This window comes from Vulpes lagopus, chromosome 12 (assembly GCF_018345385.1).
Source record: "Vulpes lagopus strain Blue_001 chromosome 12, ASM1834538v1, whole genome shotgun sequence".
NCBI lineage: Eukaryota > Metazoa > Chordata > Mammalia > Carnivora > Canidae > Vulpes > Vulpes lagopus.
Genome location: NC_054835.1, coordinates 84,670,228 through 84,682,627, shown reverse-complemented (window position 1 = coordinate 84,682,627; position 12,400 = coordinate 84,670,228). Strand labels below are relative to the sequence as shown.

General features: G+C 35.5%; 1 protein-coding gene across 16 annotated transcripts in view; it reads right to left on the bottom strand.

Moving 5' to 3' along the window:
• The window catches only part of MTHFD2L (methylenetetrahydrofolate dehydrogenase (NADP+ dependent) 2 like), a 130,617-nt gene that overhangs the window by 105,423 nt on the left and 12,794 nt on the right, over positions 1-12,400 (bottom strand). For all 16 annotated transcript variants that reach the window (XR_005983024.1, XM_041724441.1, XM_041724442.1 and 13 more), the window contains 2 exons: positions 9,861-10,045; positions 8,936-9,058 (listed from right to left, as the gene is read on the bottom strand). Coding sequence is in view for 15 of the 16 variants with exons in the window: in XM_041724441.1 (XP_041580375.1) it covers positions 8,936-9,058; positions 9,861-10,045 (308 nt within the window). In the remaining variant the exon portion in view is untranslated. The remainder of the gene's footprint in view (positions 1-8,935; positions 9,059-9,860; positions 10,046-12,400) is intronic.

Here is a 12,400-nt window from a genome sequence, read left to right as displayed (position 1 = left end):
GGTCGGTGTCTTACCTTTTCTTTCTTTTAACAGTATCTTTTGAAGAACACAGGTTTTACATTTTGATAACGTCTAATTTATCAAGTTGTTGTTTCATATCCATAAGTAGTCTAATTTTCCAGTACCTATTGTTGAAAAGCACCTTCTTTCTGCATTAATTTGTCTTCCCATCCTTGGAAAAACTCAGATGTTGATATAGGTATGAATCTATTTCTGGACTTTTAATTTCTTCTATTAATCTGGGTGACTTCAATACTATATTGCCTTGATTATTGTAGTAGCTTTATAGTCTTTTTAAAAATTTGTTGTTATAAAGGTACAATTGACCTATAACATTATATTAGTTTCAGTTATACATGATTTTATATTTATATATATTGCAAAATATATGTATATAAACAAATCTAGTTAACATCCATCACTATACAGTTACATTTTTTCTTATGAGAAGTTTCAAGATCTACTCTTAGTAACTTTTAAATATGCAATATAGTATTAATAATTTTAGTACACACTGCACATTATATCCCCATGAATTATTTATTTTAAAACTGGAAGTTTGTACCTTTTGATTTTAAGATTTCTGATTGCCTTGAATCTTCAAATCAATGTAAAAATAACTGACATTTTAAGAATACTTAGTTTTCTCATCTATAAACATAGTATATTGATCCATTTATTTAGGTTTTACTTCATCTCTCTTAGGAGTGTTCTACAGTTTTCAATGTACAGGTTTTTCAGATCTTCTGTCAAATTTATGCCTAACAGTTTCATTTTTTGATGTTATTTTTTTTCATTTTAATACCTGATATTTGATGCTAATATACAAAACAGCAATTCTGTTTAACATATTACTCTTGTATCTTCCAACCTCGCTAGAATCACTTAATAGTATCAGTAGTCTTTTACTTAGGTGCCATTGGATTTTATACATAGACAGTCGTATTTTCTGCCTTTTTTTCTTTTTCTTGCCTTATTGCTCCACTTACAATCTCCAGTGCAGTGTCACACAGAAATGGCAGGAGTGGACCTTTACTTCCTCTGGATCACAGGAGGAAAACATTAATTCTTTCATGATCAACTATGACATTAGCTGGAAATTTTTTTTTAATTTTATTTATTTGTTCATAAGAGACAGAGAGAGAGAGAGAGAGAGAGAGAGAGGGGCAGAGACATAGGCAGAGAGAGAAGCAGGCTCCATGCAGGGAACCTGATGTGGGACTTGATCCTGGGGCTACAGGATCATGTCCCAGGCCAAGGGCAGACGCTCTACCGCTGAGCCACCCAGGTGTCCCAGCTGGAAATTTTTCATACTTGCCCCTTAATCAGCTTGAGAACACTCCCTTTATTATTAGTTAGATGACAACTTTCATCAAGAATCAGTGGTAGATCTTATTCAATATTTTAACCTATATCTATCGAGATGTTCATATGATTTTCATATTTAGTTTGTTAACTGATTGTTTGATTTTCTAATGTTAAAGCAATGTTGCATTCTTAGAACAAAATCCTTTTAGCGTCATGAAGAATGATCCCTTTTAGGTATTGTTAGACATTGTTAATATCTTTCACATTTATGTTCATAAAGGATACTGGCCTATGGTTTTCCTGTTTTGTAATGTCTTTGTCTGGTTTTGATATCAGGGTGGTGGTGCCTCATATAAAGAGTTTGAGAGTATTCATTCCTTTTTGAGCATTATTTTTCCTTAAATAGCTGGTAGAATTCACCAGTGAAGCCATATGAACATGGACCTTTCTTTGTGGAATGAATTTTAACTAAAAAGTCAATTTTTTAATAGAATTATTCACATTATCCACTTCTTAAATGGGCCCTAGCACTGTGTGTCTTTTAAGAAAGTTGTCCATTTCAAATTACTTGGCATAAAGCTGTTCAAAATATTCCCTTTTACCCTTTTATTATTTTTTTAAGATTTTATTTATTTACTAGAGATACAGAGAGAGAGAGAGAGAGGCAGAGACACAGGCAAAGAGAGAAGCAGGCTCCATGCAGGGAGCCCAATGCAGGACTGGATCCTGGGTCTCCAGGATCCCGCCCTGGACCAAAGGTGGCGCTAAACTGCTGAGCCACCTCTTTTACCCTTTTAATTGCTTTAGAATCTGTAGTGATGTTCTCTCTCTCATTCCTGATATTAGTAATTTGTATCTTCTTTTGCTTTGATCCATCTAGCTTTTGTTTCATTCATTTTCTTCATTATTTGTTTTCTATTTTATTTTTTTAAAGATTTTATTTATTTATTCATGAGAGACACAGAGAAAGAGGCAGAGACACAGCAGAAGGAGAAGCAAGCTCCATGCAGGGAGCCTGATGTGAGACTCGATCCTCACACCATGAGCCAAAGGCAGACAGTCAACTGCTGAGCCACCCAGGTGTCCCTGTTTTCTATCATATTAATCTCTGCTTTGATCTTTATTATTTTCTTTTCTGTCTTTCCTTTGTTTTAACTTGCTCTTTTTTTCTAGTATCTTTAGGTGAAAGCTGAGGTTATTGATTTGGGATCTTTCTTCTTTTCTAAGATAAGTATTTAGTACCAAATATATTAATGGGATTTTCCCCTTCTTGCTACTTTCTTTTTTTTTTTTAAAGATTTTATTTATTTACTCATGAGAGACACACATAGAGAGAGAGAGAGAGAGGCAAAGACACAGGCAGAGGGAGAAACAGGTTCCCCTCGAGGAGCCTGATGTGGGACTTGATCCCAGGATCCCAGGATCATGACCTGAATGAAAGGTAGATGCTCAACCACGGAGCCACCCAGGTGCCCTCTCCTTGCTACTTTTAATATTTTTTCTATCACACTGCTTTTGAATAACTTGATTGTTTTTTGGTATAGTTTTCTTCATATTGCATGGGCTTGGAGTTTGTTGAGCTTCTTAGGTCAGTGGGTTTATAGTTATCATCAAATTTGTACGTGTGTGTGTGTGAGTTTTAATCTGAAATCTGAGTCATTTATGAAAGGATACTTAATTCTTATTCATGTAAAGCTCCACAAGCATCCCACTTTCCTCCTTCTTATAATTTACTATCATTTGTAACACCTACCTTCTGTGATAACTGCAACAAAAAAAAAGAGTGGGAGTGGAGCGCAGTAGCTTTTAGCCACTCTCAGTCCAGAAATGGCTCAAAAAAAGTCACTTCCCCTTATAGTCCAGTGGAAAGTAGTCACATGGCCCCAACTCAGTTACTCTGAGAAGCTGGGACATGGAAAGGAGCATGTGGATTTTGGAGAACTTTTTCTGCCACTGAGAAAGGCAACACTAAAACAGAAAATAGCAGAATTAAAATAATTTCAGAGGGTGTGGGCTGGGAAGGGCTCGGTGAGGCAGTGGCATTTAAACTAAGACCTGAAGGATGGAGAGAAGTCGGCTCTATGTTTGAAAGATAACCAATATAGTTAAGGGGTCAGAGGCTAAAGCTCTATTCAAGAAATAAAATATACATTATCTTGGCGTGTCTTCTGTATAATAAATACTATAGCTATAGGAAGCTTGCAGGGGTGGAGAGACAGAAGATCCTCATCAAATCTTGAACAAAGTCAGAACTTATACACAACTCTTAGAAAATATGCAGAAGAATGAGGCTTGAATTAAAACAAAAAAAAAAAGCAGCTGCTGAGAAACTAGAGGGTTGATTCATTCCAGCAGTAACATTCACTAAAGGGCTACCATAATACAGAGTGGATTCAGAATAAAATGTTGACTGCAATATTCTCCCTACTTTGGTGGAACTAGCACTCCAGCAGAGGAAACATATTACTAAAAAAGTAATAAAATATTCCATGTGGAATTGTTCTGAACACTCAAACACAGAACTGGGCTTTCTCCCCAGAGAAAGAGAGAAAATGTTGTTAACAAAGGTCAAGGCAAAATCTGGAAATCAGTTAGAAATAAACAGAATAGGGAACCCTGGGTGGCACAGAGGTTTAGCGCCTGCCTTTGGCCCAGGGCGCGATCCTGGGGACCCAGGATCGAATCCCACGTCGGGCTCCTGGTGCATGGAGCCTGCTTCTCCCTCTACCTATGTCTCGGCCTCTCTCTCTCTCTCTGTGACTATCATAAATAAATAAAAAATTTTAAAAAAAGAAATAAACAGAATAAATGGCCCTACAAACATGAAGAGGTCCCGTGATGAAAATTTCCCACTCTTGTCAAGAACATTAAAAATAGAGCAACAAGTATTCTGTATACATAAACTGCACAATCTTTTAAGAAAAGCAATTATGGCAAGACTTTTTTTCTCCAAACAAGTTTTAGGCAGTGCATATATCTCTATCCTTACTAATTAGATAAATATCCCCATTTTGATGCCTACTATTAGAAAAGTTTATCTTTGTTAAATCTCTACAGCAAACTCTAACCCTTCTTACTCAATCCCTCCAAATATAATCCTATATTTCATTCTAATTTCTGTTTAATACCCTTGCATAATTTGGAAGATGTTAACATTCAAAGGGAATGACTGAAGGGAAACATTTGAAAAACTATTTAGAAAAAGATAAGATGGAATAAGTTTTCCCATTCTATCTAATGATTTTGTTTTAAAAATAGGTGAAAAGTTGACTTGAGGAAGCAAGAAAACAAGGGGAAATGAGCAAGCATCTCTCTTGGCACCTGCCTTGCAGTCTCCATCTTAGGACAGTGATTATGGTTGAAAGGATACTATCATTGATTCTCCCAGCATTGCTCTGCTACTCGCTACCTCCCTAACCTTATACAAGTTTCTTGGTTCACCTACTATCCTTAACTTTAAGCCACTGACCAAAAGAAATAGCACCTACTGGTAAGAATTGCTGTGAGTGTTAAATGATTTACTATATACAAAGCAGTTTAGACCAGTGTCTGCCAACAATAAATGGTAAATATTTGCAATTACTAATACTAGTAATAGTTGTTAAGTAAAATATCACATTAAAATCTCATTAAGTAAAAAATAAATAAATAAATAAAATCTCATTAAGTGACTGTTGTTTTATAGGCTTACATTTGATTGCTTTCACACAATTAATTTCATTGAAATCCTTTTAAACCAAACTTCTCCTGTACCAAATCCCATACTATAACAAATATTTATAGCGAATTTCCAGTGTGCTTTAAGATTCTAGATATTGTAATTTCCCTTTCATTATTTTAGTAGAAAAAAATGGCTCTCAATTTTTAAAGATCATTATTTTACCTTTTTTTCACATTACATACTGATACATACCCTACAAAGGACATAACTTTTAATATAGTGTCACTTCAGTAGGTATTACTCAATAAAAGCTAAAAGCACAAACTACCTGATTAGGAGAAAAAAATCCACAGAACATGAATATCAGATATCTTTGTGGCCTTGACAAAATGCCCACTTATTGATACTGACAGACTGCTTACAGTCAGAATAGGAACAGGAAAGCATTGCATATGGCTTTATTTCTCCAAAGTTTGAGGATCAGCTATAGGAAAAACATCCAGGCTGTATGACTGTGGATACACAATTATATCCCAAATACTTCCAATCCTGACCAAAGTTGTGCAGCCTCTAAACATAAAAAGGGGACTGGCCTAAGACAGACTCAATACCACCAAATAGGGCAGAATTCTATCTTATTTCTTTGGGTTTTGTCCAAATGAGATGCTTGGAAGCTGTTTGTACACTCTGATTAATCTATGCAAACTTGTCCTGCGACATCAGAATAATTCTAATTTAGAATTTCTTTTACTCAAATATTGCCCTAAATTGTGAAAAATAATCTCCCATTTCTAATCATGACATAATTAGCCAAATGATTGAAAACTGGAGGTGTTATCCACTAGAATCGTCTCATTTGTTCATTTGCTCTTTGTTTCACTTATTCATTGTAACAATCTTATTAAGACCTGGACAGGGATGAGCTATCTCAACCTACTTCCACATAACTAGCCTACCAAAATGACTAAAGGAGTTCCATTTCTTCTGCAAAACACAGAAGCTGATGCTCAGGGCTTGCTGAACAAATCAGAAAGCAGTTAAGAAAACTACTTTTATGATAATCAAAAGACAGTTCTGTATATTTCCTAATCCATTTTTTTTTGCTAGTTCTTTCACAGTAAAATATGTAATTTAATTAAAAATGGTATAAAAAATGACAAGGAATGTGAGAAGAAAACAGTTGCTATTTCTATAAAAAATAAATTGAATGTTTTGGAAACACTCTTGAAAACTAAAATGAATTAGTAAGGATTTAGATATGGACAAGACAATCATGAAGATTGGGAGATTTTTTTAAATGTATTTAATTAATTTATTTAGTTAGAGAGCACAAGTAAGGGAAGGAGAAGAGGGAAAGGGAGAAAGAATTTCAAGCAGACTCCAAGCTAAGTGCAGAGCCTGATGTGGGGCTTGATCTCAATGACCCTGAGATCAGGGCCTGAGTCAAAATCAAGAGTTGGATGCTTAACCCACTGAGCCACCCAGGCACCCCAGATTGGGAGATATTTTAAAAATCAATATGAAGGGATGCCTGGGTGGCTCAGTGGTTGAGCATCTGTCTGCCTTTGGCTCAGGGCATGATCCTGGGGTCCTGGGATCAAGTTCCACATCGGGCTCCTTATAGGGAGCCTCCTTCTCCCCCTGCCTCTGTCTTTCTCTGTGTGTCTCTCATGAATAGATGAATAAAATCTTTTTTAAAAAAAAATCAATATGAATTTTCATGGAGATAGTTTCACCTCAAACTGAAAATGAGAGGCAATGAATCACAGGTATTATTAATGCCAGAAGAGGATTCATTATTCTAATCAGTAGGTTCCAAAGAGCTGTGGATCCACATCAAAAGATTGATGAATAAATATTTAAGTGATATATGTTATAATATATTATACAATATAATACAAATATGCATTGTTTTAGGGTTTCCTACTTTAGCCAACTTTTCTATCAATCAACAAACCATCTGTCCTAGTATAATATAGATTAATTAAGTAGGGTAAGTAATATAGACAAGTCTCCTTATATATAAAATAAAGAAGATAATTCCTACTCACAAGGCTATGTGAGAATTAGATAAAACCATCCATATTAAGAAATACTTGCCACACGGTATGAGACATTACTTACTAGCTAACACTGATATGCTGGTGAGGGGTAACATAATGGTTAAGAGGAAGAGCATGAGGAAGCAGTCTTTCTGGAATCACATCCCAGCTCAATTATTACCAGCTCCAGTGACCTTAAGGGAAGTTACTTAACCTCTCTGTGCCTCAAATCCTTCATTAGTAAAATGTACATAATAATAGCTCCAACCCCCCTCTTCCCATTCCCATTATTGAGGATTCAATGAAGTAATAAATGTAAAGTGCTTGAGAATAAATGCTTAATATAATAAATTTTAGCCAGTATTATTTTATATATTAGTGGTTTTGCAGCAAGCTAGAGAATTGTCCTTTCTTAGAGCATCTAGATATTTGTTATTACCACAATTCCTTTGCCTCTACTCTTCTCACTAAAATGAACACAGGACTAAGCAGTTTTAGTACAGACCGATCAACAGTGCCATCTAGTGGCAATTTTCTAATAAATTTGCCAAATGAGAAAGGTTGCCCAAAAAGGGTATAAAATTTCTACAGGTAAGAACTTAATTTTTAAGACAAACTAAATCTAATGTTTTATATTTGGAAATTGGGAAATTTGTGACATGTTTTCTATAACTATTTGAATTCAGTACAAATAGAAGTGGGAGAGATTTAAAAAACTACAAACTACAACAAGGTTGCTTGGCAAATACAGTAGAAAAAAAGACTTGTTAAATATGAGCCAAACAATTGGATGTAAGCCCACGGCCAAATTTTGGGGGAAAGATTTGTGATGTTAATAAACCCCTACAAGAATCAGAAATATGTATTTTTGGTACAATTTAAATAGCACAAAAGTTATATACTAAGGCATCAGGTTACATTGCTGGGTAGAGTATAATATTAATGTCCTACAAAGATCCCATGCCATAGCACCATTCAGCTTTTGCTTTCTGAAAGTCAAAATTTACAGAACTCAAAACTACTGTAATCTATAGTATGCTGGCAGTCCTCACTGTACGTAGCTGAAATATGCATGAATTTCAGAGCCACAATTTAGTTAAATAACACTAGACATCCGATAACACAGTTCAAATGTAGTTATAGTGGTAAAATTAACTGTGAGTAATTACATAAGAGCTGCCGGTCCTCTGGTCTACAAATTGCTATGTAAATAAAGATGAGCATCAGGTTAAATGAGCAACATGTCACTTCTTTACAAGTCTGTTGACGATTGGCCACTGTACATTTGTTATTCCGCTCAAACATAAACAGCAAATCATACTTCCCAGTGTCTCCCAGTGATCAATTCACATGACATTTGACAAAAAGAATTAACCTGTAAAGATGACAGGGCAACAATGAAACAAAATGTGGGGGTGCTGGAAGTGAAATTAGATGTGAACAGAAGGTCTGAAAATGGCAACAACAAAGCAAAGACAGCAGAAGCCCAGGTCCACGTGAAGGTAAGAACTACAAATGCAGAAAACAAGATTAAGTCACTTCAGTAGAATTCTAACTGAATGGGAGTAGGTTGTCCAAGAACTAAGTGACCTGGAATGTTGATGCTGCCCTTTGGAGCGATGTGGCTATGCAGCCACATGAGCTTAGTGAAGGCCAATTGTTTCACACAAAGGAAGAAGGTTCTTGTGACCAAAAGGAGACAGCATCCCAGAGTAAGTGGCACCAGTGTAAAGCATCACATTAAAGAAACTCTCAGAGATATTTCACATTGTTGAAAAAAACTATAAATGACAAGAAGATTGCTAATATAACAGCTAGTCCCTTGATGAACTATTTTCTAAATTACTTGCGGTATCATGATACAATGTTAAAAGATGCCCTTTAACCTACAACCAAAGCAGACATATAGAAGAGCCTGATGTACCTGGCAGTGGCAACTGAACTAATATACCACTGACTCTTGGGTCCATATTCAATTGATCAGTTATGTCCAAAAGTTCTTCCTGAGAAACATCCTTAGGTTTTAGAATGATCTCACTACAGATACCTGGAAGAAAAACAAATACAGAAAGTCACTGGACTAACAAAGATGTCGCTTTTCATTAATGGTGTCTTACATGGTATGCAAATTGGTTTTCTCTGCTCCTGTCCCACTGGAAGGAAAAGTCCTTCTACAAAACTCATGTTCAAAGCACCATTAAAAGGATTTCTCAAATAGCACAGATGCTTTCTCATGATTCACATGCATTTTTCAGCCCAGTATCCCACTGCATTTATTTGTAATAAGCTACTGTTAGTAGATTTGAATACAGTAAAGATACCAATACTACTGCCACCACTATCCGGCCAAGTTCAGCAGAGTGAACTGGCCAAGTTTATTATCTGATTCAAGCAAATATAATAAAAATGGGCAATTAAAAAACTTGAAATATATAGCTGACATACAATACTACTTAGTTTTCAGGTGTACAATAGGGTTTTTTGACAAATCTATTCATTTTGCTGTGCTCATCATAAGTGTAGCTACCACCTGTCACCATACAATCCTATTACAATACCACTGACTACATTCCATTTGCTGTACCTAAAAGTGGGCCCTTTAAATGTGCAGTGTTCCTCTGACATGTCACCATATGACCCAAAATCACAATGAGTTAATTCAGTAAGAAAGCTGAAGAAAAAGATTAAGAAATGAACATATACCTTGGTAACTAATCTCTAACATAACAATAATAATAAATGCTATTCAAATAGCACTTATTTGACAATTATCATTGAGAATTATCAGACTTGGAAGAAAAACAAGAACACGTGATATAATAAAAAGAACAACTAAAATGCATTCCCACCTACAGCAGAGGCGGCTCTGATCTTCTTCCTGACGTATGTATGGCTTGCTGGGTTATCGCCCACTAAGATGATACTGAGGTGAGGTCTTCTGTTCCCAAGGGAAATCCATGATTCCACACCTCTCTGTATTTCTTTCTGGATTTGTTTGGCCATTTCAGTTCCTGAGATAATAATGGCATCACGTCTGTGGAAAACAAAAGAATAAATAGAGCACTAAAAGTACAATAAGGAACACTCAGTCACATAAAGGTATAAGGTCCAAGAATGAGTAACACATCTATGACTCTCCGAGTGAGCAACCATATATCAATCCCTAAAAAGGCACAGAGTAATGCATATATTGAAAAGGCTCTCTTGCTCCCCATGATTTCAAACTTAAAAGTGGTGAATTAAGGTTGCTCTTACTGTGTGTCCATTTCTTTTTAAGGTACCTGATAGAGGCTAACATGGTTCTTCCTTCCTGCTGCCCTTGTCCTTTCACTATTGAAAGATGGTGGAAGCAACATCTGTATGTAGCATATGATTATTACACAAACACCAAATGCAGGTCAATGAATATTATGAAGAAAGGAAAAGGAGGAAGGGGAAGAAGCAGAAGAGAAAAAAGGAGAAAAGGAAACCTTATGGCACCTGAATTCTTTCTAGTACCTGTACTCTTTTTATTTTCTAATGGGGGCAGGCATCATTAATATCAACCAACCCAAATAAAATGCAAATTTGCTGCCCCTTCCAAATAAGTCAACTGTCCTTTCTAAGAGGTTGGGGTATATACATATATACATACATATATCAAGAAGAATATTCCACCTCAATCTGGCACTAGCAGTCCGTAGTGTCCATCCAGGTTCATACAATTTTGACGTGAACATTGTTCTACTAAGAAGTGATTCTGAAATGTGGTCTATGGAAACATACACCAAAACTGCCTGGGAAGCTGGCTGAAGTTGAAGATTCCCACCCCCATCATTCAGAACAGGCTGGAAATTGTACATCTAACAAATTCCCACAGGTGTTCTTGTGCATGACCATGTTCGAAAACCACTTCTTCAGTTCAACACAAAAGTATATTTTATAAATAATCCTTACTGTAGGTAAACAATTTAACTAAGCAAATAAACTGATTAGACAATACAATTATAACTAGACTCTATAACTGTAAGTAAACTCAACTTTTGTTTCTGTCTACTTTTCACTAAAATTTCATAGCTTTTAAGGCAAAGAAAATCATGGCAAATTCAGTGTATCAATCTTGCTCCACTGTCCTAATTTTATAAGTTTTATTGAAGTATAGCTGAATAATATATACTGCACCTGTTTAAAGTGTGCAATTGGATGTTTTACTCTATGTATATACTTGGGAAACTATCATCATAATCAAATAAACAAAACCCCCAAAAGAATTCTGGTACTCCTTTGTAATCTCATCATTCCCCCATCCTTGCCATGCTCCCTTCCCCATCCCTAACCACTGATCTGCTTTCCATCACTATATATTAGTTTATATTATCACAAATTTTATAAAAACGGAATCATGCATTACATGCTCCATTTTCTCCAGTTACTTTCACTCAGCATAATTAAGATTCATTCATGTTGTTGCATGTATCAAAACTTCATTTTTTTTTTAGTATATGTGCTGCTGAAGCACGCACTACTTATTTCTTTTTATTGCTGAGTAGTTTTCCATTGTATGGATATATCAAAATTTGTTTATCTGTTCAGTCGTTGATAGATATTTATGTTGTTTCCAGTTTTTAGTAGTGCCAAATAAAGCTGTTATAAACATTCGTGTTCAAGTCATTGTTTGCACATATGCAAGGTATGCACATATATACAAGTCATTGTATGTACATATTTTCTCTTGAGCAGATACCCAGGAGTGGAATGGCTGGGTCATATGTCTACATTTGTAAGAATCTTTCAATCTGTTTTCCATAGTGGGTGTACCATTTTACATTTCTACAGGCAGTATATGAGAGTTCCAGTTGCACCACATACTTGCCATAACTTCATATGGCTGGTCTTTCAAATTTTAGACTGCAAGTGGCTATGGGGTGGTATCTCACCATGCCCATTTCAGTCCATATGCTGGAAGAACTAGTAAACACATTCATTATTTAGCTTGCATAGTCTTTCAACATGCACATTTTTGAAAAATATTAAATATCAATAACAGTGCAAATATTCAGCCATAGAAGCATACAGCTGCTAGAGTTCTCCCTGACTCGTCATTCTCTGCCAACCCATTGTCCACACATAGCCAGAGTGATTTTCCAAATTTAATAATGCCAGTTCTGGTTAAAACTCCTCACTATAAGCCTACTGTTCATCAATTTAATAAATACACACTGAAAACTTTCTACCAGGCAGTATTATAGGCACTGGAAATATAAGTAACAGTACAAAAAACAAACTGCCCACCTTTATGGGAACTATATCCTAGTTGAAGAAGAGGTAAGCTTTTTTTTTTTTTATAAGAAGACATAAATCTTTCTAAGGCAAATATTTAACATATCATTTAACATATCATGTGAAGAAC